This window comes from Ruditapes philippinarum, unplaced genomic scaffold, assembly GCF_026571515.1.
Source record: "Ruditapes philippinarum isolate M1 unplaced genomic scaffold, ASM2657151v2 ctg1221_1_1_1_1, whole genome shotgun sequence".
Lineage (NCBI taxonomy): Eukaryota > Metazoa > Mollusca > Bivalvia > Venerida > Veneridae > Ruditapes > Ruditapes philippinarum.
Genome location: NW_026854744.1, coordinates 11,211 through 37,345, shown reverse-complemented (window position 1 = coordinate 37,345; position 26,135 = coordinate 11,211). Strand labels below are relative to the sequence as shown.

Sequence of the window (26,135 nt, the reverse complement as noted above, 5' to 3'; positions counted from 1 at the left end):
ATTCAAAATTTCATCAGTTTCATGTTTAAATGTTGAATTCTGCTTAAGCCGGTGCTAGGGGGCGTGGACGGTAGTTTGCACTTGACAGTACCGTCCATGAACAGGCCCAATCAAACCGAGCCTGCAACATTGTCATTTTTGTCGTTTTGGGCGTTCTTTAGGGTTGCCGTTTCTCTCTATTCTTTTCTGTTACAATTACGGATAAATTTAGCCCACCCACTTTCACAAAATATAAAATCTACATATTTTATGTTTTTCTTACATTTTTACAATAAACACATGGTGTTAATTGAATGCCAAATACAGTGTAAGAAATAAAGTAACTTTCTTTTTTAATTTTGTGCATAAATTTAAAAAAGCAAATTAGAGAAATATGCAAAAATTTGAATTTTCTCTTGATATTTTTAAACATATTTTTCAGACAGTAAATTTTAAAAAGTTAACTTTCATTATGATTAACATATAATTTGATTATTTCTGATATGTTTAAACACTTTTTTATGGTAATAAACATAATTTGTGCAACAAATAATGCTTTAAAAATGATATAACAGTTTTGCACAAAATCGGTGGCCATATTTGACGCCATCTTGGATTCTGAAGAGGTATAAACGCGACATTTTGTTAGATTAAATTTTTGAAAAGGAGAAACTTTATCCATGCTTTGGTGTAAGTTTCAGGCCTGTAAAAAGAATTTGAATGAATGAGCTATTATGTATGTCGGATTAATATGGCGGCCATTTTGAAAATGGCGGCCATCTTGAAATAGCAGAGATATTTTATGGCCCACTTCACTTTTGAAATCTACATGGTCTAAAGATGGTTTCCGGAAAGTTTCATGCTTGTATCACCATTTGCACTATTTTCTCAATTTCCCGCCCCACTATACGAACAATGCCTTATTTAATCCACAAACATTTGAATTCGTTTGAGAAATGTTATTAAACAAGCGATCACTTTGTGTGTGTATTTGCGTATATTTATATTCGCCGCCGGTTTCCCATTTGGGCGAGTCATCCAGAAGAGTATTAGTCATTTTAGATTTTTGGAGGATAGTGCAATTACAGATACAGAAAGATTCCAGAAGCTTCTCCTGGTTCTTTAGCGTGCCAAGTGTTTATACATCAAGGGGGAGAATCACGCCGTTCGTTACCCAAACAAACAAGATGGCGGATGCAGCCAAAAAGTAGGTTTTACCCTTTTTTCTCTGAAATTCGTGATGTTCCAATGTAAAGGTACATATAACAACCTTCTCCACAATTTTCCTGGCACACAGGATTTTATTTCATGATGTTTCGTCCCGTACTTCATCTGAAATGCGCGTCACCAGATTCGAAGCGTGAGAATTTTCCACCGGTTTGATCGTGGTAACGTACGGCTTTTTTTCTAAAATTCACTGTTTCGTTTACATATATATATATTAACTGAAACCACTGACTTTAAAAAGTTGTAATATGTTGTCAAGTAAGCAATCATGCCAATTCTGACTAGATTTACTGCTGTAAATATTAATATCGGGGCATTTCAGGAAATGATAACGTATGGCGCACAAAATATCAATGATAACGTACGGCGCATTTTACTATTTGGTGGATTTCCATTTGTCCAATCAGCTGATAATGAATTATTTTTATGTAGGAAATGATAGATATCTGAAAAAAATGTTGGTCAGGTCAGAAATAATTAATTGAACAATGCCGTACCATCGGATATAAATATCTTTCTAGCTGGTGACATAATAGATATCCGTTGTTAATATACCAATTAAAACATACGTGTATAGTTTGAGAATGTTTTGTATAAAATGCAGAATGGAAAGAAAAACCTCCACTTTCAAGAAACATTTGTGTAGTGTTGTCTTGACATTAAATTTCGCCAGTGTTGTGCGATAATTATGGTCTTATCCCCTTATCAGAAAGAAGAAACGCATTCAGCAGAGCATAAATGTTAAAAAGGTACGGACGGCTTGATATGTTTTCTTTTCTAAAGAAAAAGTCTAAAAGAATTCCTAACAAATTTCTGATAAGGTAATCTTAATATTTGAACCCGTCAAACATTTACAAAACGAAAACTGATTGTGACTAGCTTACACCCAGATGAGATGAGCCTGTGTTTATTCAATCTGGTCGCTCATTGAAAGAAAAATATATAACAGAGTAAAATGAATGAATGTAGGTTCTATAATGAATTTATTGAATGAGTTAGAAAATAATGTTATGCGAAAAACTTAAATGAATTTAGTAAATAAGAAATTTTCTGTTTATTTGACGGGCGGTTAATTTTGAAACGCTACCATTTAGCGTGACGTTGTGCCACTATGACATCAGATATATTTACGCGACATAGCCTTGTAGGAGCACATTTGTCTCGAAGCACATTTGTCTCACTAAGTGTGACCGATGTGTTCGTAAACATTCATATTTGCGACAAATCGGAAATGAGACAGATGTGTTCGACACACAATAGAAAGGACACTCGAAGCACATTTGTCTCACATTTTTCCATAAAATTCTTAAAAGGTAATAAGTATGCCCATCTGTATGCCGGCTACCAGCCATTGTTCTGTGTTTTCTGTATTAATAATACCGTTTTAAGGTCACTTCCGGGCAGTCAAAAACTTCCTGCCTCTGCATAGGAGTCATATATTAAGTTAAAGAATATCCCTGTGCTGCATGACACAATGAAAATTTCTACAAGTGTAGCATCCAGAACCTAAACACATATGCAGCAAGTCTATTCTTATCGTTATTAATTGTGACACGTTTATTTTCAATGCTTAAAGTTTTATAAATGATTTATGGCACTAGAAATATCTAAGCAAAAAACAAGGTAGTATCTACGGTGGCATAAAGGGGACATAAAATTTTCTTATTTATTACGTGCGCACACGATAGCTTTTACGTGGCCTCGCGATACTATTACGTGCATACGCGATAGCTATTACATGCGCACGCTGATATGTATTCCGCATTTGGACCCTGACCTGGTTCCTCGCATGAATAGTTCGACGCCCCGTGTATGTGTCGAACCTACAGCGGTTAGGGGCAAGTGACTTTAAGAAATCACTCGGCCACGGAGGCCTGTAGGAGCACATTTGTCTCGGAGCACATTTGTCTCACGAAGAAATGGGGAAATATGTGACAAATAAATTCATAAAAAATGACATGAGACAAATGTGCTTTCTTGTCCCTTAAAAACACATGAGACAAATGTGCTTTCTTGTCCCTTAAAAAACTTGATCGGAGCACATTTGTCACACAAATGAGTTTTTTGGGGTAGACATTTGAGGTCCCATTTGTATCATGTGGGACAAATGCGACCGCATCGGTCTTACGTAAGACAAATGTGCTCCGAGACAAATGTGCTCCTACATAGCCTTACATTTTTTTTATTATAGTAGACAGTAGACATTTTATTTTATTCCAATAGGCTTTAAAGCCGATGATGACATAAAACATGCACAATAACGAACAGTTCATATAAACGTAATATCAAAAATCATGAAAAAGTTTGGAGAAGATCAATTTTGATTGATAAAGTAAATACCAGCCAAAATTTTCTTAAGGAGTTACATAATGAACATTTTCAAAATTGATCTTTAAACCAGTAACTTATAAGTCTCTTGTATATACATATACATACACACATATACATACATACAAAAACATACATTACATGAACCATTAATGCAAAATTGTTGTATATTAATCGATTTTTAACACATAAACGCAATTACCATATGTTTATACACATATCCTAAAAAAATGAAATGAAGGTCCCTTCGCACCAATTGCGGATTTCATAATTGTAAATGAAAGAAACCTCATAATTTGATCAAAACAATTACATGCAAGATCGAATTTGCCTATCATATTCTGACGTTTTTTTCCACAAACGCCCCAACAAAAACAATAATTTCTGTAAAAAAAAGTATTGCAGGTATCAGCAATAAAAGAGTGACATTGGAATTTGCTTATTAATTTCTATGTTAATTATAAAGTTTCAAATCGGATTTGGATTTCGATGTTTTTATCCATGCCGAAAACCCGCCTGAAACCTTTAATGCCACACCGCTCATGCGCTTAGATGACGTCATTATCTTTATGAAAGAACGGTTTTAAAATTATTACGCTACTACCTGCAACTTGACTATTTAAGCCACTAGATGGCGCTGGGGCAGATTTTCATGGTATTTTTGACATGCTTCACATCTAACAGCCCTTTTTTGAAATAGTAAAATAACCAAGAAGTATTTTGCCTAAAAACTTTTTGTATAACTTCTTTGCAACATTTGAAATAAAATGGCAGAGAAAATATCACAAAAGATTCACTTAAATGTACTTTGTGAAAAAAAAAATCAGTTAACTGTCAAAAATTTGAAAATCCCGGGGCGGAGTTAATGGGGTCATGAACTGCAGGTTGTAAACAAATACACGTGGAAGTGTTAACTTTCCAGTAGAAACTTGAAATATTACTCTAGCAGGGAGCTGCTGATCAGTAATCGTCTGCTATAGTGTTTGTTTACATCAGCTAATTTTAGCACAGGTACAGCGTCCTTTGCATGATTTATCTGATAAACACGCCTACAAAATTCTCCCTACCAGGGCAGGGATTTTTGCGGCTTTAAACTAGTGTTTACGAAGTATATGTTAGTGTTCATCCGTGCTGTTCTACAGAAATTAGTGTCCAGCTTTATTTGTCATCCAATGAAAACGCTGTATTTCTTCAAAATTCTGCGCGTTAATTTTCATAGAAGAAGAAAAGTCGATACTATATTGAAATCCTTTCATAGTCGCCTTCTATTTTTCATAGTGCTTCATAGTACCGCGTAGTGACGTATTAAGGGCCAAATAAAGCTTGACACTAAGTATATGTAAGTGTTCATCCGTGTTGTTCTACAGAAATTAGAAACTTTGACGGAGAATATTTCTTATTTCTGTAAAACAGCTACGGATGAATACAAACATACTTAGTTTCAAACTTTATTTGGCTTCATTAATATTAACTTTATTTCGTCACTATAACTGTCGATTTGCACAAACGCGGTTCTATGACACACTATGAAAAATAGAAGGCTGCTATGAACGGACTTTGATATATCATCGACTTTTGTTCTTCTATGAAAATTTACATAAAGAATTTTCAAGAAATACAACGCTTTCATTGGGTGGCAAATAAAGCTGGACACTAATATTATTTATTTCAGTTTCTTAATTTGGTTCTACACATACTCTTATGTTTTGTAAACATAACCTTTCTATTATAAAGAAAATCAATTAATCAGAAAAAAGCGCCGTACGTTATCATTGATATTTTGTGCGCCATACGTTATCATTTCCGGAAAATGTCCCGATATTAATATTTTCTGTGGTTATTCTAGCCAAAATGGGCATGAATGCTTAGATGACGACATATTACAACTTTATAAAGTCAGTGGTTTCAGTTAATATACACATATGTAAACGAAACAGTGAATTTTAGAGAACAAGCCGTACATTACCACGATCAAACCGGTGGAAAATTCTCTCGCTTCGAATCTGGTGACGCGCATTTCAGACAAAGTACGGGACGAAACATCATGAAATAAAATCCTGTGTGCCAGAAAAATTGTGGAGAAGGTTGTTATATGTACTTTAACATCAGAACATCACGAATTTCAGAGAAAAAAGGGAAAAACCTACTTTTTGGCTGCATCCGCCATCTTGTTTGTTTGGGTAACGAACGGCGTGATTCTCCCCCGTGATACATGGGACCTCGATTTAAAATATCCGAAAGACTGATAAGTCATTTTAAGTGGCCACCCACAATGTCAAGATTACAAGTCTCGCGCTCCAACTAGCTATGCGGGCTGGTTCACTTTTTTTTCAGCGCCGCCTTCTTATCTAAAAGATACATCGGGAGTGCCAGGGGGTGGGGTGCCCTCTTCTACATGGGGGTTTGAAAGGGGACTGCCACCCTACTCAACTCTAAGAAAAAATTGTACTTGTAAAATACTCAAAATGGCATCAGGATCTTAAGGTAACGTGTAACAACGCTGAAAAGCCTTTCACTCTATCCCAATCCATTGAGAAGTTGCAGAACTTTGAAATCAGTTTTGATGGGAAAAAAATCAGCACAACATGGTGAAATTGAAATGTCCCCTCGTTGCAATGATAACAGGAAATTAAGATACAAATGCCATGGTCCAGTAAACATTTGTGCCAAGTTTGATCAGTATTTAAAGCATTTTTTATTTATTGAACTTGTGTAACAGGAGGCTTTTCAATGAAAACAGCCATTTTTCACAAAACGCTTATGCGGTAAATGGGTTAATCGGTCAGCAGATTCTTCTATACATGTGTACCTAATGCACCGTACACCATATAGTATAAGAAGAAAATATGGCATAAATCACAAAGCAACTTTTACTAACATTGCAAAATAAATAGGTATTTCACGGCAAATATCATTTTCCTCTGTACATTAGCAGTTTCTCAGGTTTGAGTTAAATCACGTTGGCTATGTATAAAACAAGTGGACACAGAATCTAGTATATCTTAAACGTTTTTTTTTAAATATTTAATCATATTTATTAACTATCTTTAAGAAATATAAAAGCGCTATGTTCACCAAGCACAAAAATGGCTCCGTGTTAGATATTAAGGAGCGTCAATTTGGTAGGTAGTTGGATATTCGAATAACCAAGCTGGTAGTTTGTTATTCTTAACCCTCCACTACCTTCCAGCAGGTAGTTGTTAATTCGAATTTTGCACGTTTTCCTTTAAAAACAAAAACAAAACAAAAACAACAATAAAAATCAGGTATTTTTCCGGAATAAATATAATGGATATACGGTAAAATGATAGATACATCATCTCACTATGTCCACCAGCAGAATCAGTTAGCTATAGTACAATATGCTGACCAGTAGAATCTGCTGTTAATTTAAACTTATAGTGAAAAAAATATGCGTTGACGTAAATTTCTTATCTTTATTTTACAATGTTAGTTATATATAGATGATATTACGGTTTTTTCTATAAATACAGGATTTATTTTCATCAAGTGGTATGAAAATAAATATTTCATGAGTGGCGATAGTCACAAGTGAAATATGATAATTTTCATGCCACAAGATGAAAATAAATTCTGTATTTATTGAAAAAAACTTGAATTTTCTGTTTATTATATACATTTCTCTCTTTTTTATAACATTACAATTTGGAAGATTTCCCTTGAATTTTGTTTATTGTGCTCAATTTAGAAGAAAGTAGTCCAGCAAGACACCAGTGAAAATACGGAAAATATGTTTCATTGCCGGGAAAAATATTTTTTTACTGAGAAAATACGGAAAATGAGATACGCATTTTATTTCATCAATATTTCATCTATTAGTATGTAATAAAATAAATTCTACATCTAACAAAACAATAAAACCACTGATGAGCTGTTACAATTTTATAGATATTACTTAAGTGATTTTAGCAATATTAGTATAGTGACCAGTGCTGACCAGTGACGACAATGCGATGACGACAGTGCGATAACACTATCGTCCTGTCGTCATCGTACTATTGCGTTATCGCATTGTCGACATCGCACTGTCGTATTGTCGTCATCGCACTATTGTATTGTCGTCATCGCACTGTCGCATTGTCACCCTCTGTATTGTAACGTATAACTCTATCTATTTCGTATTTAAATCAAATACAATTAATGACATTCCATCCTGTAAGAAATGATAAATTTAAAAGCATGTCTCATTTGATTTGATTTTGTGTGTGGGGGGGGGGGGGCGGTTACGTCGCACAAAAACAGTGTAGGTCATTATGGCGACTCTCCAGCTTTACTGGTGGAGAAAGAACTCGGGTGCCCCTCTTTGCAAAATTGATTCTGGCACAAACGGGCATCTGAGTACAATGGGCTATCTTGATAGTATCATACATACATGTTCCAAACACACTCATTTTTGAACATTACATCAAATTCAAGTGTACTTCTGTCATTATGTATGTTATATTAAATGTTTATGATTCTATTAGAAACTTGTTAAGAATTTAATGATTTGTCGGTGAAAATAATATAGTTTACGTGTACATACGATCAAAGTGCTGAAAGCACTAAAAAAACGGGATAAACTAGCGATTTTAAGTAACACATTTTCACTCCAGCTTCACAGGTAAATGAATTCTATATGTCAGTTTTTACTACTTAATATCAAATATCATTATACCCCCAAAAACGAAGTTTGGGGGGGGGGGGGTATATAGGAGTCACCCGGTGGTCGGTTGGTCGGTCGGTCCAGACGTCCGTTGCATTTTCCTTGTCCGGAGCATAACTTGAAGACTAATGGTTGGAATTCAATATAACTACATACAATGGTCAAGCACATTGAGAGGAAGTGCAGTGCACAAGAACCATAACTCTATCTTGACTAATTACAGAGTTATTGCCCTTTGTTACTTTTCCTTGTCCGGGGCATAACTTGAAAACTACTGGTTGGAATTCAAAACAACTTCATACAATTGTCAAACACAATAAGAGGAAGTGCAGTGCACAAGAACCATAACTCTTTCTAAAGTAATTACAGAGTTATTGCCCTTTGTTGCTTTTCCGTTGCTTTTTTTTGTCCGGACCATAACTTGAAGACTAATAGTTGGAATTCAATATAACTACATACAATGGTCAAGCACATTGAGAGGAAGTGCAGTGCATAAGAACCATAACTCTATCTTGACTAATTACAGAGTTATTGCCCTTTGTTACTTTTTTCTTGTCCGGGGCATAACTTGAAAACAACTGGTTGGAATTCAAAACAACTTCATACAATTGTCAAACACAATAAGGGGAAGTGCAGTGCACAAGAATCATAACTCTATCTAAAGTAATTACAGAGTGATTGCCCTTTGTTGCTTTTCCATTGCTTTTTTTGTCCGGACCATAACTTGAAGACTAATAGTTGGAATTCAATATAACTACATACAATGGTCAAGCACATTGAGAGGAAGTGCAGTGCATAAGAACCATAACTCTATCTTGACTAATTACAGAGTTATTGCCCTTTGTTACTTTTTTCTTGTCCGGGGCATAACTTGAAAACAACTGGTTGGAATTCAAAACAACTTCATACAATTGTCAAACACAATAAGGGGAAGTGCAGTGCACAAGAATCATAACTCTATCTAAAGTAATTACAGAGTGATTGCCCTTTGTTGCTTTTCCATTGCTTTTTTTGTCCGGACCATAACTTGAAGACTAATAGTTGGAATTCAATATAACTACATACAATGGTCAAGCACATTGAGAGGAAGTGCAGGGCATAAAAACCATAACTCCATCTTGACTAATTACAGAGTTATTGACCTTTGTTACTTTTCCTTGTCCAGAGCATAACTTGAAAACTACTGTTTGGAATTCAGTACAACTTCATACAGTTGTCAAGGACATTAAAAGGAAGTGCAGTGCACAAGAGCCATAACTCCATTTTGACAAAATACAGAGTAACTGCCCTTTGATACTTTTCCTTGTCAGGAGCATAACTTAACACGTACTGGTTGGAATTCAAAACAACTTCATACAATGGTCAAGCACAATAAGAGGAAGTGCAGTGCACAAGAACTATAACTCTATCTTCAGTATTTATAGAGTTATTGCCCTTTGTTCCTTTTCTTTGTCTTTCTGAACCTATTACAGAGTAATTCAATTAAACTTCATCAATGGTCAACCACATTGAAAGGAAATGCAACATACAAGAACCACAACTATCTTTAATTGCCCACAACTATAACTCTATATTTCAATTCTTTTACAAGTAACATCCTCATTTCCGAAGCAGTCTTGTGGGGGTATTAATCACATTTAGTGATAGTTCTAGTTATGTTTTTGCTTGTGGGGACTTTTGCTTTTGAAAATTATCTAAACGAGTAAAATAAACACTCTTTTAGGGGTAAATAATTTAATAAGTAGCATAGTGACCCCCGATTTCTCTTTCATAAAGCTTTATCAAATTCTTGTCTATTCAAATATTAAGAACACTCTGTCTGCTACTTGAAATCTTCCTGGTTTATGGGTATAAATACGAAGGTGTGTCCTCTTTCGATAACAGGCTATTCATATGATCATGACTCTAAACAATCATGTTTAGTGAACCTAGTAAGCCTGCCGATAAAGATTTTGTAAGCAATCTGGTGTATCTCTCTTATTTTTTAGTGCTTACACGTAGTATTAAATTTCTTAGGGGACATTTAACGTTTAATTACGGTATATTCATTATAACCGAAATACTTACGAATTTATTGTAATGCATGTAACTGTAATATTTTTCGTTCATGTGTTTAAAATACTAAAGTAAGTAGCTGTATGTTTTTTAAAACGAAATCCTGTACTCCCGAAACAATTTACAAAGGCTTTAATACACTATCTCATAAATTTTCGAATTACTAGTACCACCCACCTTATCTCCAGAATATATATAAGGAAAACAAGACCATCAAGGAATGGTAGCATTCAATGAACGCAACACACACACGACCAAGCAAAAAAGGGCCACAGCTAAGTTATCAATAAAAAATTACTTTCAGACTTTCAAGTGGCAAATAACAAAACAAAAAGAAAACAAAAGAATAACAAAGAGAGAAAGAAGAGGTAGAAGAAGGGTTTTAAAAGACGGGAAAAGTAAATATTTAAGAGCTATAAAGCAGGAAAAGTAGGGTTCTCTTCCCAACTTATTTATGCAATCAAATGCACGCAATCAGTATTTATCCATTGCATTTTTTTAAAACCAGTCACTCGTGTCTTAACACTTTGAAGGTTTTTATAAAATCAAAATATTTACAAAACTATTAACAATGAGTATGCCATGATAAAACAGGCTATTATGAGTAAAAACCCTTGTTAAGATATGCATCGCCGCTTTTCTAAGTTTGTACACAGTCTAGGAGTTGGAAGTGTTTTAAAAACAAAATTTGGGCAATGGTTGTTGTATAAAATGAGGTTAATATCTTACTGAATTCTTAACAGTCTAGGAGTTGGAAGTGTTTTAAAACAAAGTTTAGGCAATGGTTGTTAATATCTTACTGAATTCTTAAAGTTACTTTTACTTATCTGCCCTTCACGTTTGTCTTGCAAATATCATGATTTTGTTTGTTTGTTCGTTTAATTTGAAAGAAGGTTTGGTTTAAAGACCAACAACTATATAATCGGTTTTAAGTTTATTTCACTAGTCACGGCAATAACCCTGCTATGGTAGCTGGAGTGTGTCGGGGGATGCGTCCTGTGAACGTTGATCTTTATTCAAGTCCATTTTTTCTCTTATCCCGCTCTCAATTTCTTTTTCATTGGGAAGCTTCAATATATCGATAATATTAAAGCATTGATCAGTTGACCCATCACTAGTTCGGAGGCGTTCCAATAATACAGAAAGTTATCAAGATATCTGCTAAAGCATTCATTGAAGTCAGAACAATCAATAATGATAATAATAATATTAATAGAGCCAGATTGTTACTCTTTTCAGACCTTCATGATAATGTTTACCATGTGCTAGTTTCACGAATAAGGTATTAATTACCTATAGTTTTGAATGTCTAGATAAAAAAGTAGTAATCTGGTGATCAACAAACATTGAATGCGGATAAATATGCATGTGTGTAAAATGATTAAAAAAAATTCAGATCTATCTAAGGACATCGATTTTTTACTTGTACAATTTTAACTATATGCGCTTAACACATATAAAAATTATTTACTAGTAAAGTTGATGCCTAAATGTCCTATAATGAGGCCTGGTTGATTCTACATTTAGCCAGTGCTTTCAGTGCTTTGATCGGAGTTGAAGAGAACAATATCGTTTTCTTTGGAATAACATTTTTGTGTGTGTGCGTGTACGCGTGCTTTTTGATGCTTACAATACTCAAGGTCTTGTTCGTTGTATAAAAGGTATAACGGTGTTTTTTTCTGAACGGTTGTCAGATAAACCAAAGTGACCTTTGAAATAGGACCCATCATACTGTCTTGATAAAAGAATTTGTCTTAGCCTAGATATCTTGATATTTTAACCATAACAAAGTTTATACATAATATTAATTACACGAAAGCACTCAATTTAACATAGAATATTTGAAAAGTTGTGTATGTCAGTTTCCAACTCCGTAGGCTTAGCCAAATCAATGTAACAGAGTAAAAAAACATGATTACAACAATATGATGCTTTAAATGTATTGAAATTGCTTTTGAATGATTTTTCTTACAGGAACATATGTGCATAACTTGTGCATACAAGTGATATTTTAAATGCATTGCATATTGCAATGTTGGATAAATGAAAATATTTCACCAATGTGTTCAATGTTATATATAATGTTTCTGCTTTTTGTGATCTTGCATATATGTTTGTTATTTAATTTGTATATATGTTCATGCTCTTCAATTCTGGAGGAAATAAAAGTATCTATGTTGCTGCCGATACACAAAAAAAAAAAAAATTCTCCGTTTCGCTTATTAGTCATTCCGAGACTCATCCCGTGACCGTTATTTATAGACTTGAGATTTGCAAACTGAAAGGCGTTTAAACGCTTTTCCCACGACATTGGAGAAAATATATATTTCAAACGAATTGCCAAGCCAAAGAACACATATCAGTGTATCACTGATTCTGTTTAAATGTCCCTAACATGCAGGGTTCGTGAAAATTTACTATTTGTTTGTGACATCCGACCATTCCTCAGTGGAGCACCTTTATTAAGGGTGGCATTTATTATGTAGAGTGGTCTTGACTTGGGTGGTCTTTGGCAAGGTTTTCACTTTTTATACTGATTGCTAGTACATTATGCTGAACAAAGAAAATACTTACTACATGTTATTACTACATGTATATGGGAAATAAAATGTTAATTACAAATAAAACTTTAAATAGAAAAAAATTTACTAAAGTTTTAACAAAAATAAAACTATTTTGTGTGACTAATGCAGTGACAACTTTTTTTTGCATATTATGACTTTAATTTGGTAATTAACGTGAAAGTGTTGTTTGCATTATGTAAATAACTTTTGTTGTTTACTTTAAAATATTTTACTTTTAATTAACATTGCATTTTCAAAATTTGCATAAAAACTAGCATGAGTCTGGAGGTATGCTGCTTTAACATATTTTTCTTTCACCTAATTTTCGCGAACAGAAATATATTTTACTTGATTTAATAGACTTGTCTCAAACCTTCATGTATCATTAACAACAAGTATTTGTTTTAACTTACTTATTGTCAATGTTAGAACTTCGGCTCTATTTAACGGAAAAAGGACTTTTTAATTTCCTATCAACAATCTTACTTATTTAACTTTTACTGCTCGTTTGTGTAAAGTCCTTTATCATAACCCCTCGAGCAAGAATACGAATGTCAGCCATTGTTAAACACTTTAGACATTTACGCTATATTTACTGTTTAGGTGCGAAAATTCAATAGCATGATTACTCAATTTCTTGGTCACTAATGTGATAATGTATATAGGGAATTCTAAAATAGTTATAAATCAGAGCGGGCGCTGTGGTGCAGTGGTAACACTGTCTGACTACAAATCTAGGGATTGCGAGTTCGATCCCCCGCTACTCCACTAAAATTACTTACAATATTTCGTACTCTGACTCACAGGACACTACTCACACACTCACCTAACACACACAGTACACTTCTCACACACTGACCTGACACAAACAGCACACTACTGACACTCACAGGACACTACTCACACACTGACCTGACATACACAGGACACTACTCACACACTAACCTAACACACACAGGACACTACTCACACACTCACCTAACACACACAGTACACTTCTCACACACTGACCTGACATACACAGGACACTACATACACACTGACCTGACATACACAGGACACTTCTCACACACTGACCTGACATACACAGGACACTACTCACAAACTGCCCTGACATACACAGGAAACTACTCACACACTGACCTGACATACACAGGACACTACTCAAACACTGACCTGACATACACAGGAAACTTCTCACACACTGACCTGACATACACAGGACACTACTCACAAACTGCCCTGACATACACAGGACACTACTCACTCACAGACCTGACACAAATAGCACACTACTGACACACTACTCACTCGCTGACCTGACATACACAGGACACTACTCACACACTGACCTCACATACACAGGACACTACTCAAACACTGACCTGACATACACAGGGCATTACTCACTCACTGACCTGACATACACAGGACACTTCTCACAAACTGCCCTAACATACACAGGACACTACTCACACACTGACCTGACATACACAGGACACTACTCAAACACTGACCTGACATACACAGGACACTACTCACTCACAGACCTGACACAAATAGCACACTACTGACACTCACAGGACACTACTCACTCGCTGACCTGACATACACAGGACACTACTCACTCACTGACCTGACATACACAGGATACTACTCACACACTGACCTGACATACACATGGCACTACTCACACACTTACCTGACATACACAGGACACTACTCACACACTGACCTTACATACACTGGACACTACTCACACACTGACCTGACATACACAGGACACTACTCACTCACTGACCTGACATACACAGGACACTACTCACACACTGACCTGACATACACGGGACACTACTCCCTCACAGACCTGACACAAATAGATCACTACTGACACTCACAGGACACCACTCACTCACTGACCTGACATACACAGGAAACTACTCACTCACTAACCTGACATACACAGGACACTACACACACACACACACACAGGACACTACTTACACACTCACCTCACACACAGTACACTACTCGAACACTGACCTGACATACACAGGACACTACTCACTCACTGACCTGACACAAACAGCACACTACTGACACTTACAGGACACTACTCACACACTGACCTGACATACACAGGACACTACTCAAACACTGACCTGACATACACAGGACACTTCTCACACACTGACCTGACATACACAGGACACTACACACACACTGACCTGACATACACAGGACACTACTCACACACTGACCTGACATACACAGGACACTACTCACTCACTGACCTGACGTACACAGGACACTACTCACACACTGACCTGACATACACAGGACACTACTCACACACTGACCTGACATACATAGGGCACTACTCACTCACTGACCTGACATACACAGGACACTACTCACACACTGACCTGACATACACAGGACACTACTCACACACTTACCTGACATACACAGGACACTACTCACTCACTGACCTGACATACACAGGACACTACTCACACACTGACCTGACATACACAGGACACTACTCACACACTGACCTGACATACATAGGACACTACTCACTCACTGACCTGACATACACAGGACACTACTCACACACTGACCTGACATACACAGGACACTACTCACACACTGACCTGACATACACAGGACACTACTCACACACTGTGACATACACAGGACACTACTCACACACTGACCTGACATACACAGGACACTACTCACTCACTGACCTGACGTACACAGGACACTACTCACACACTGACCTGACATACACAGGACACTACTCACACACTGACCTGACATACATAGGACACTACTCACTCACTGACCTGACATACACAGGACACTAATCACACACTGACCTGACATACACAGGACACTACTGGCACTGTGCTGACATACACAGGACACTACTCACTCACTGACCTGACATACACAGGACACTACTCACTGACCTGATACAAATAGCTTACTACTTTCACACTGACCTGACACTCACAGGACACTACTCACTCACTGACCTGACATACACGGGACACTACTCACTCACTGACCTGACATACACAGGACACTACTCACACACTGACCTGACATACACAGGACACTTCTCACTCACTGACCTGACATGCACAGGACACTTCTCACACAATGACCTGACATACACAGGACACTACTCACACACTGACCTGACATACACAGGACACTAATCACACACTGACCTGACATACACAGGACACTACTCACATACTGACCTGACATACACAGGACACTGCTCACATACTGACCTGACATATACAGGACACTACTCACACACTGACCTGACATAAACAGTACACTACTCACTCACTGACCTGACAGACACAGGACACTACTCACTCACTGACCTGACACGAACAGCACAATACTGTCACCTGACACACACACACACACACACACACACACACACACACACACACACACAGGACACTACTTACACACTCACCTAACACACACAGTACACTACTCACACACTGACCTGACATACACAGGACACTACTCAATCATAAACCTGACACAAACAACACACTACTATCACACTGACCTGACACAGATACAAAAAGAACATTACTCACATACTTACCTGACTCACTTAAAGTTTCTGATTTTTTTCAAAGTTCAAGAGGGATAACTCTGTCAGCTATCATCAAACCATGACCAAATTCGAAATTGACCATTGTTGCAGTCAGGACTTTATTTCTGTTATCTGTCAGCTTTTTAATGTTATTCTAAATTCTTGAAAGTTTCCAGAAATATGGAGTAAAGGTGCTTTTTTACAAATACTTAAAAACAAGGCTTGTGCTTATGACCCTGATAAGTTTCGTGGTATAACTATACTTAGTTGTTTTGGTAAACTTTTTACATAAATAAATAAATGATAGTCCTGGAGTCAAAATTGGCCCTGCCACGGGGTCATTGATTTTCCTTATATGTTTATAGGAAAAACTTAAAATATCTTCTTAAAAAAACCAAATAGCTAGGGCTAAGATATTAAGCATGAAACATCTTCTAGGGAGTGTCTACCAAGCTTGCTCAAATAAAAGTCCTGTTGTCAAAATTGGCCCAACCCCGGGGAATCATTGACTTTCCTTGTATGTATTTAGGAAAAACTTTAAAAATGTTCTTTTAAAAAAACCCAAATAGCTAGCGCTATGATATTAAGCTTGAAGCATCTTCTAGTGAGTGTCTATCAAGTTTGTTCAAATAAAAGCCCTGGGGTCAAATTTGCCCCGCCCCGTGGGGGTCATTTAATTTCCTTTTATGTACACATCTTTTGGAACTGTTGTTTTCCCTTAGCAATAGCAACCAGTAATGTTTTTACACATTCACTATTTCAGGTACAAATATGACCTTTGTGATATCAGTTTAAGATTTAGGTTTTACATCTAATTTTGTTTATTGTTTACAATATTACTTTTTCATTGTCATGGAGAGTTTCTTTATTCAGGTGAGCGATTTCAGGGCCATCATGGCCCTGTTGTTTAAAATTACTTTGATATTTCTTTCGTTGATATTTCTTTCCTGTCATTGAAGAGTTCTACTGCAAAATTACTTGTACATAAGTGCTTCCCTTATCATGTGTATACAACGTACACTAGAACAAAAAAGTAAGTTGTATTTTCATTTTCTCGGAATGAATTTGTCGATTTTTTTTTCATTGAATTTCAATTAAACTGTGTTTATACAAAAGACTACGGTGGCACAAAGGTGACATGTGTGTGTTTTTATTTATCTCGTGCGCACAAGATACTATGTCATGGCCGCGAGTTCGGAGTTACTAAGACGTGGCCACCGAGTTACTAAGTCGTGGCCACGAGATAGTTAAGTCGTTGGAACGAGATACTATGTCGTGGGGACGAGAAAACTATGTCGTGGCCACGAGTTACTAAGTTGTGGCCACAAAGATAGTTAAGTCGTGCGCACGAGATAAATAACCAATCAGATTACACTATTTATATAAATTTTCCTAATTAACCAGCATTGGTGCTATAATTACAAGGATGCCCCCTTTTCAATGCCTGTAAAAAGAGCCATTTATACAAAGTTTATTGATCGGTCAATAATTTTACATTTAGCGTCACTGTGACCTTGATTTTTAGACCCAGTGGCATCAAAATTATTAGGTGTCATCTACCGATCTCGTGCCCACGACTTAGAAACTCGTGGCCACGACGTAGTATCTCGTTTATCTCGTGGCCACGACATAGTATCTCGTGCGCACGAGATACCGTATAAGTTTTTTTTCTGCGGGAACTTTATTTCTGCTTTTTCTGCGGTTCATAACGACACCGCAGATTTAAAAATCGCAGAAAATTAAGCCATTCCCTATTGTATATGTCGGAATATGTCAACCACCGGTATTGTATAAATACATTACCATGTACCGTTATCTGCTTTGTAGATGGGAATTTTTCTTAATGTAATTTGTTTTATGAATACATAACATATTAATAATATATTCAAATATTGAGGAAGATGAAAAAAGGTTTTCTAATCACAAAAACGGAACACTTTATCTCTATATATAATAAATTTCACGGTAAATAGATGATCAGGCTATTTCTAATATAAATAAAATATACGATTTGTTCAAAGGAAAGTAAATGAATAAATATTAGAAAAACATGTAGATATACCGTCATGTACGTTGGGTTTTTTTGTTGTTATTTTTTTATGATGGCTGATTTTAAATATTCTTAGAATTTCATTTATATTTGGAAGAATTTTCTTTCAGTGTAGTCTGAATTAACATCATCCGTTATTCATATGTTTGATACGCGGTCTAGAATGGAAGCGCAAGTCGTATTCTTGCAAAGAACAGGCGAGTACTGGTATACAAAATCCAAGTTGTAATGTAAAAAAACTGGGAAAAAATGAGAAATAAAAACGGTCTTATACTTCAGATGAACTATACTCTCACTGAAAGAAATATTTTGGGAAAGAAATATGCAGAAGTTGGCTTTGATTCGATATTAACAATCGTCGTATATATCCCATAATGCGGAATTGTTAAAATAATGCAGAATTGTGCAAAAATCAGACATAATGCCGAAAACTAGTATCTTATGAAGCTATATAGTTCGGCAAATGTGTCAGGTATACCGAAAAACAAACTATAAAGAAAGGCTTCATGTGCGTTATTAACTTCAACGCCAGAACAGTAGCGAGTTCGTTTACCGGAATATATGTTATGAGGGTCCTTACAGCCGTATGTACGGAGCCCCTAATGTGACATTTTCGACACTTTTTTTCTCGGCACTTAACTCGTTTATACGAAATATTAATTCGTAATTACGAATTAATATTTTGTAATTACGAAATATTAATTCGTAATTACGAAATATTAATTCGTTTTGACGAAATATTAATTGCCGATGGCTGCATGGCATCTTACTACCGCAGCTGGCTGCCGTGAGGCATAATGACACAGGGCATGTCATTAACGCTGCTGGTTGCCATAGACCATGTGTCATTACCACCGCTGGTGACTGCAGACCATGTCATTACCGACGATGTGGCAATAGAGCAAGCCATTACTGCCGCTTTTGGTCTAAGGGAAAGTCATTACCGCTTCTTGTTTCCTAGCATATCATCATCGACGCTGATGGCTGTAGGGCACGTCATAACCGCTGCGAGCTGTCGGAAGGCATGTTTCATTTCCGCTGTTGGTTGCCATAGAGCATGTCATTACCACCGCTGGTGGCCGTAGGGTCTGTTATTGTCGCTGCTGGTCGCCGTAAGACATGTGTCATTACTGTCGCTGGTGGCAATATAGCATGTCAATGCCGCTGCTGGTTGGTGTAAAATATGTGATTACCATTTCTGGTTGACATAGGGCATGTGTTATTACTGCAGTTATTTGCACCACAGATGGCTATAGGGCATGTAATTACTGCTGCTGTTTTCCGTAAAGCATGTGTCATTACCGGCGCCGGTGGCAGTAGGGCATGTAATTACCTCTGCTGGGTGCCGTAGAGTATGTGACATTGCCGCAGCTAGTGGGCGTAGAGCATGTTATCACCACTGCTGATGGCTGCAGAAGACGTCAATATCCCGAATGGTACATCTTACCGCCGCTGGTATCTGCAGAGCATGTCATTACAGGCTTTGGTGACCGTAAAGCATGTCATAACGGCCACTGGTGGCCGTAGAGCATGTTATTACCGCAGCAGGCGGTCGTAGAGCATGTTATTACCGCAGCAGGCGGTCATAGAGCATGTTATTACCGTAGCAGGCGGTCGTAGAGCATGCTATTACCACAGCAGGCGGTCGTAGAGCATGTTATTACCGCAGCAGGTGGCCGTAGAGCATATCATTCCAATCGCTGGTGGCTGCAGAGCATACTTCAATACCGTTGGTCATGTCATCATTACTGCTGCTGGTTGCCTTTATACATGTGACATTACCGCCGCTGGGGACCGTAGGGCATGTCATACCACTCCTTTTTGCCGAAGGGAATGCCATTACCTCTCTTGAGGCCGTAAGGCATAGTCATATCATTTACCGCTGTTGGTTGTCGTAGGGAATGCTCCTGATGATGACCGTAGGGCATGTCATTACCGCGTCCTTTTGGTTAAAATTAATTCACTTAATATTAACTTTTAGTACTTGTTTTTTAATGATTATTTTATTATCGTAATGACGATTCATTAATTCTTTTGCTTGATAAAGATAATAACTTTTTTGTTTTAGGTTATGGTGCTGCAATGATCTACCTGATGTTGATGGTCAAATGTGTGCTTTTATGGTGCAACCAATAAATATGACAATATTTAAAAAGTAGAAACAGAGAATAATGCTATGTAATTTGAGAAATGAGACAAACTGCATTAAAATGAAAGTATTGCAGTACATCTATGGTCTAAATTGATTAGAAAAATTGAAATAAAAAAATAGCTTCTTGTAAGGACACCTTTTAGTGAATATCGATATCTAAAAGATTAACCGTTGAGTAATTTAGGAGAAACATTGAATTTTTAATTAGATATTTCAAGCATAGGTAGAATTGTATAGTGACCCACCAGTGTTGGCAGGTGTTTATATAATTAGATATTTCAAGACTAGATAGTATGTAATAGTGGCCCACCAGTGTAGGCAGGTATTTATAATGAGATATGTTAAGGCTAAATAGGATTTAATAGTGGGACACCAGTGTAGGTAAGTATGAATAATTAGATATTTCAAGACTAGATAGTATGTAACAGTGCCCCACCAGTGTTGGTAGGTATTTATAATGAGATATGTTAAGGCTAAATAGGATTTAATAGTGGCCCACCATTGTAGGTAGGTATTAATTATTAGATATTTCTTGACTAGATAGTATGTACAAGTGGCCCACCAGTGTAGGCAGGTATTTATAATGAGATATGTTAAGGCTAAATAGGATTTAATAGTGGCCCACCAGTGCAGGCCGGTATTTATAATGATATATGTTAAGGCTAAATAGGATTTAATAGTGACCCACCAGTGTAGGAAGGTATTAATGATTAAATATTTCATGACTAGATGGTATATAATAGTGGGCCACCAGTGCAGGTAGGTATTTATTATGACACATATCAAGACATAATATGATTAAATTATCGCCCACCAATGTAGGTAGTTATAAATAAATATATATTTCAAGACTAGATAGTATTTAATGTGGGCCACCAGTGTTGTTAGGTATTTTTAATTAGATATATTAAGACGTTATATGATATAATAATCCCCCACCAATGTAGGTAGGTAATAATAATTAGATATATCAAATCTAAATAGGATTTGATAGTGAACTTCCGGTGTAGATAGGTTTTAATTATTAGATATTTGAGGACTTGATAGTACGCAATTATGGGTAGTTATGGGTCACCAGTGTAGGTAGGTATCTATAATGAGATATATCAAGACATAATATGATAAAAAAAAGTCGACCACCAGTGTATGTAGGTAGGAATAAATAAATATATATTTCACGACTATATATATATGGGCCACCAGTTTAGGAAGGTAATGATAATTAGATATATGAAGATTGGACATTATAAATCAATATTTTTATTGAGAGTGGACAATGACCATACCCATATGTTGAGTACTTACAGTAGCTCCACTTAGCATCAAAAGACTTCACGTCTTACATAAATTAATCAATGCACTTAAAATTGAAAACCATGCAAAACTTACCGTAGAATATACCCGGTATTCATATAATTACCATAATGTTTTTATTTACTTCTAATTTCTTTTCTTTTTTATGTAAACCGTTACATATCTTTCTTTTTTTTTGATTGCATTGTATAGAAAACATGAATTAGTTTCTGAAAACAATTCAACACAATGTTAGCACTATGGTGTGCTTTTTTACTTTTAATAAAAGGGAACACTTGAGATTGGTCCTTGCTGTATTTGTTAAAGAATGTCAATCTTAATTTTTACAATTATGTGTAATAAAATTGGTTCAGGATTCAACTTGTGTTCTTGTTTCTACCATAATTATTTTTACAAATGTTATTGTAAACAAGACTGGTGCATGACATATTTTACCAGGCAATATTTAGGATTGCCTATCATCCAGGATGGATCATTTGTTTTGTTTATTATCATAGGTTTTTTCCTTCATACTTCTAAATACATGTAAATATAAAACCTCATTGAGCGTTTCTGTCACTGAACCTCCCACATGTAAGTGATATACCCTATTGACTAAAACTTTAACTCTTTCTAAAATGAAATGAGGAAGTTACTAGTAACAGAATACCTTGTAAAAGAATGTTAATAGAGTTATGGTTGTCGGCAATTAAAGATAGTTGTGGTTCTTGTATGTTGCATTTCCTTTCACTGTCGTTGACCATTGATGAAGTTTTATTGAATTACTTTGTAATAAGTCCAGATAGAGTTACCGTTCTTGAGCACTGCACTTCCTCTCATTGCTCTTGGCCATTGTATGAAGTTGCATTAAATAAACATTTGTTTTAAGTTATGCATCAGACAAGGTAAAAATAAAGGGCAATTACTCTGCAAATACTGAAGATGGAGTTATGATTATTGTACACTGCACTTCCTTTCATTGTGCTTGACCATTGTATGAAGTTATATTGAATACCAACTACTAGTTTTCAAGTTATGCACTGGACAAGAAAAAGTAACAAAGGGCAATAACTATGTAATTAGTCCAAATAGAGTTATGGTCCTTGAGCACTGCACTTCATTTACAGAAAGTATTAAAGAGCAATAACTCTGAAATAAGTCAAGAAAGAGTTATGCTTCCTCTCAATATCTTTGACCATTGTACGAACTTGTATGGAATTCCGACAAGTTGATTTCATGTTACACTCTGCGACAAGGAAAAGTAACAAAGGGCAATAAATATAAATAACTCTGGATAGAGTTATGGTTATTGTGCACTGCACTTCCTCTCATTGCGCTTAAACATTGTATGAAGTTGCATTGAATTCCAACCATTAGTTTTCAAGTTATGCACTGGACAAGAAAAAGTAATGAAGTGCAATAACTCTGTGATTAGTCAAGATGGAGTTATGGTTCTTGTGCATTGCTCTTTTTCTCAATGTGCTTGGCAATTGTATGAAGTTTTATTGAATTCCAACTAGTGGTTTTCAAGTTATGCTCCGGACAAGGAAAATGCAACGGAAAAGTAACAAAGGGCAATTACTGTATAATTACTTTACACGGAGTTATGGTTCTTGTGCAGTGCACTTCCTCTCAATGTGCTTGACCATTGTACGTAGTTGTTTTGAATTCCAACCAGTACTTTTCAAGTTATGCTTCGGACAATGAAAAGTAACAAAGGGCGATAACTCTGTAATTAGTCAAAATGGAGTTATGGTTTTCGTGCACTGAACTTCCTCTCAATGTGCTTGATCATTGTATGAAGTTGTATTGAATTCCGACCATTAGTCTTCAAGTTATGCTCCAGACAAGGAAATTGCAACAGACCGCTGCATTTTGCAGCATTTTGATATATAAATAAACAGAGTCTATGATTGAATGCGTCAATTAACCTTCTCATTATATGGCATGACAGGAATGAAAAAAATTAGAAACCTTACACCTTCTCAAAATAAGGGCGGAGCTACGGTTTCTCCCGAAACCGATCTTCGTTATGTACAACCGCTAACCGTGGGCCAATAGCGATTACCAACGGGATTGTGGCCATACCTGAAAGCGGTGGTTCCTTTAGTGTTTGACAAAATTTATAAATCATTAAAATGTATATTAAAGCGACGTAAAATAATCTGTAAGAAGATGCATGGTAATATAGAACTTTTAATGTGTAGAAGAACAGAACTTAAGTATCTGAACTTGATAGTGAAAGAACTTATGAATGTAGATAGTTCGTTTTAGAACTCCTTTAGATCAATAAAATATTAGACGCGTATACAAAATGTACCATGTCAGAAAAATTTCCAAAATTTCAGATTGTAATTTCAAAATGACCAATGAAATGTTTACAGATATTCAGTTCTTCCCTGTATTTTACAGGAAGTCCAACTGAAAACAGACGGCCTCCAGTCGAATAATCATTTAAATCTCTTTTATTGGAACAGGTACAACATTTATTTATTTCGAAGCGTCTGAATGAAATCTTAAAAGTTCTGCATCTTAAAATTATTAAGATCATGATACTGAAATTAAGTGTAGAATGACATAGGGTCTGAAAATTACGGTGGCACAAAAGTGACATGTGTGTGTTTTTATTTATCTCGTGGCCACGAGTTACTATGTCGTGGCCACGAGATACTACGTCGTGGACACGAGATACTATGTCGTGGCCACGAGTAACTAAGTCGTGGCCACTAGATAGCTAAGTCGTGGCCACGAGATACTATGTCGTGGCCTCGAGTTACTATGTCGTGGCCACGAGATACTATGTCGTGGCCACGAGATAGCTAAGTCGTGGCCAAGAGATAGCTAAGTCGTGGCCACGAGATACTATGTCGTGGCCACGAGATAGCTAAGTCGTGGCCACGAGATAATCAACCAATCAGAATACACTATGTATGTATTATGATGTTTTTAAACTTTATAACTTACTTTTACATGCAACATTAATCTTTGAAAACAATGAAGATATTCACTTTTAACTTATCTTTAGGATCAAATTAGAAAGTCACCTTCCAGGGCCCATCAGACATTAATTTTGACTATATCTCTTGTTGGGACAATTTTGTGATGGAATTGGTCAATTTGTACGTACTACGGCCTGTTAACCTTGTTTATACGATAACATGAGAAGGAATAAGTCCTGGTTTATTTTCTTTGGAAGGGACATTGCCCATGGACAGTAGATAGCCTTTAAGGTAAATCCTTGTCTGATGAATAATTTAGAAGGGATAACTCAGGAAGATCATTGCACCTGATCAGTAGATGACATTTAATAATTTCGAGGTCATTGGGTCAAAAATCAGGGTCATAGTGACGCTTAATATAAATAATTGACCAATCAATAATTTTAATAAATGGCACTTTTACAGGCTGGTGAAGTAGGGACATCCTTATACTATAGCACATGTCTAGTTAATTAGAGAAATTCATATAAATGGTGTAATCTGATTGGTTATTTATCTCGTGGCCACGACTTAGCTATCTCGTGGCCACGACTTAGTAACTCCTGGCCACGACATAGTATCTCGTGGCCACGACTTAGCTATCTCGTGGCCACGACTTAGTAACTCGTGGCCAAGACATAGTATCGCTTGGCCACGACATTGTATCTCGTGGCCCCGACTTAGCTATCTCGTGACCACGACATAGTAACTCGTGGCCACGACATAGTAACTCGAGGCCACGACTAAGCTACAAGATAATAACTCGTGGCCATGAGATAATAAGGTCAATATAATTGAGGTCACAAGATAATAAGTCCTGGGCACGAGTTGTTATTATTATTATATTGTAACACCTCTCCTATCTGCGTAAATAATTAATTGTGGTAGTGTGGAGCAGACAGGAACGATTTTTTCACAGGGCAGAGTTAAAAAAAAGGGAAAAAATTTTTTATATGGGTTTCAGTTTAAAATCAAGGGGTAAAATTAAAAGTTTTAAACCCCTTTTATTTGGTTATTTATATTTTAAAAAATTCGCAAAAGATTTTTAAAAAATAATTTAGCAAAATGATAACTGAATAAGTTCAATTTATTTGGTAGGGGCATTGCCAATGTTCAGTAGATGGGCCTATGTTATTTTTTGAGGTTTATAAAGGGCGAAGGTAAAAGGGAAAACCCTACCCAAAATTTAAAGTTTAAAAACCTTTCTTA

General features: G+C 36.2%; 1 protein-coding gene across 2 annotated transcripts in view; it reads left to right on the top strand.

Moving 5' to 3' along the window:
* Positions 1-21,837, top strand: part of LOC132740910 (uncharacterized) — a 199,573-nt gene extending 177,736 nt beyond the window's left edge. For both annotated transcript variants that reach the window (XM_060728970.1, XM_060728971.1), the window contains one exon: positions 20,572-21,837. In XM_060728970.1, coding sequence (XP_060584953.1) covers positions 20,572-20,639 — 68 coding nt within the window. In that variant the 3' untranslated portion in view covers positions 20,640-21,837. The remainder of the gene's footprint in view (positions 1-20,571) is intronic.
* Positions 21,838-26,135: the final 4,298 nt, after the last annotated feature.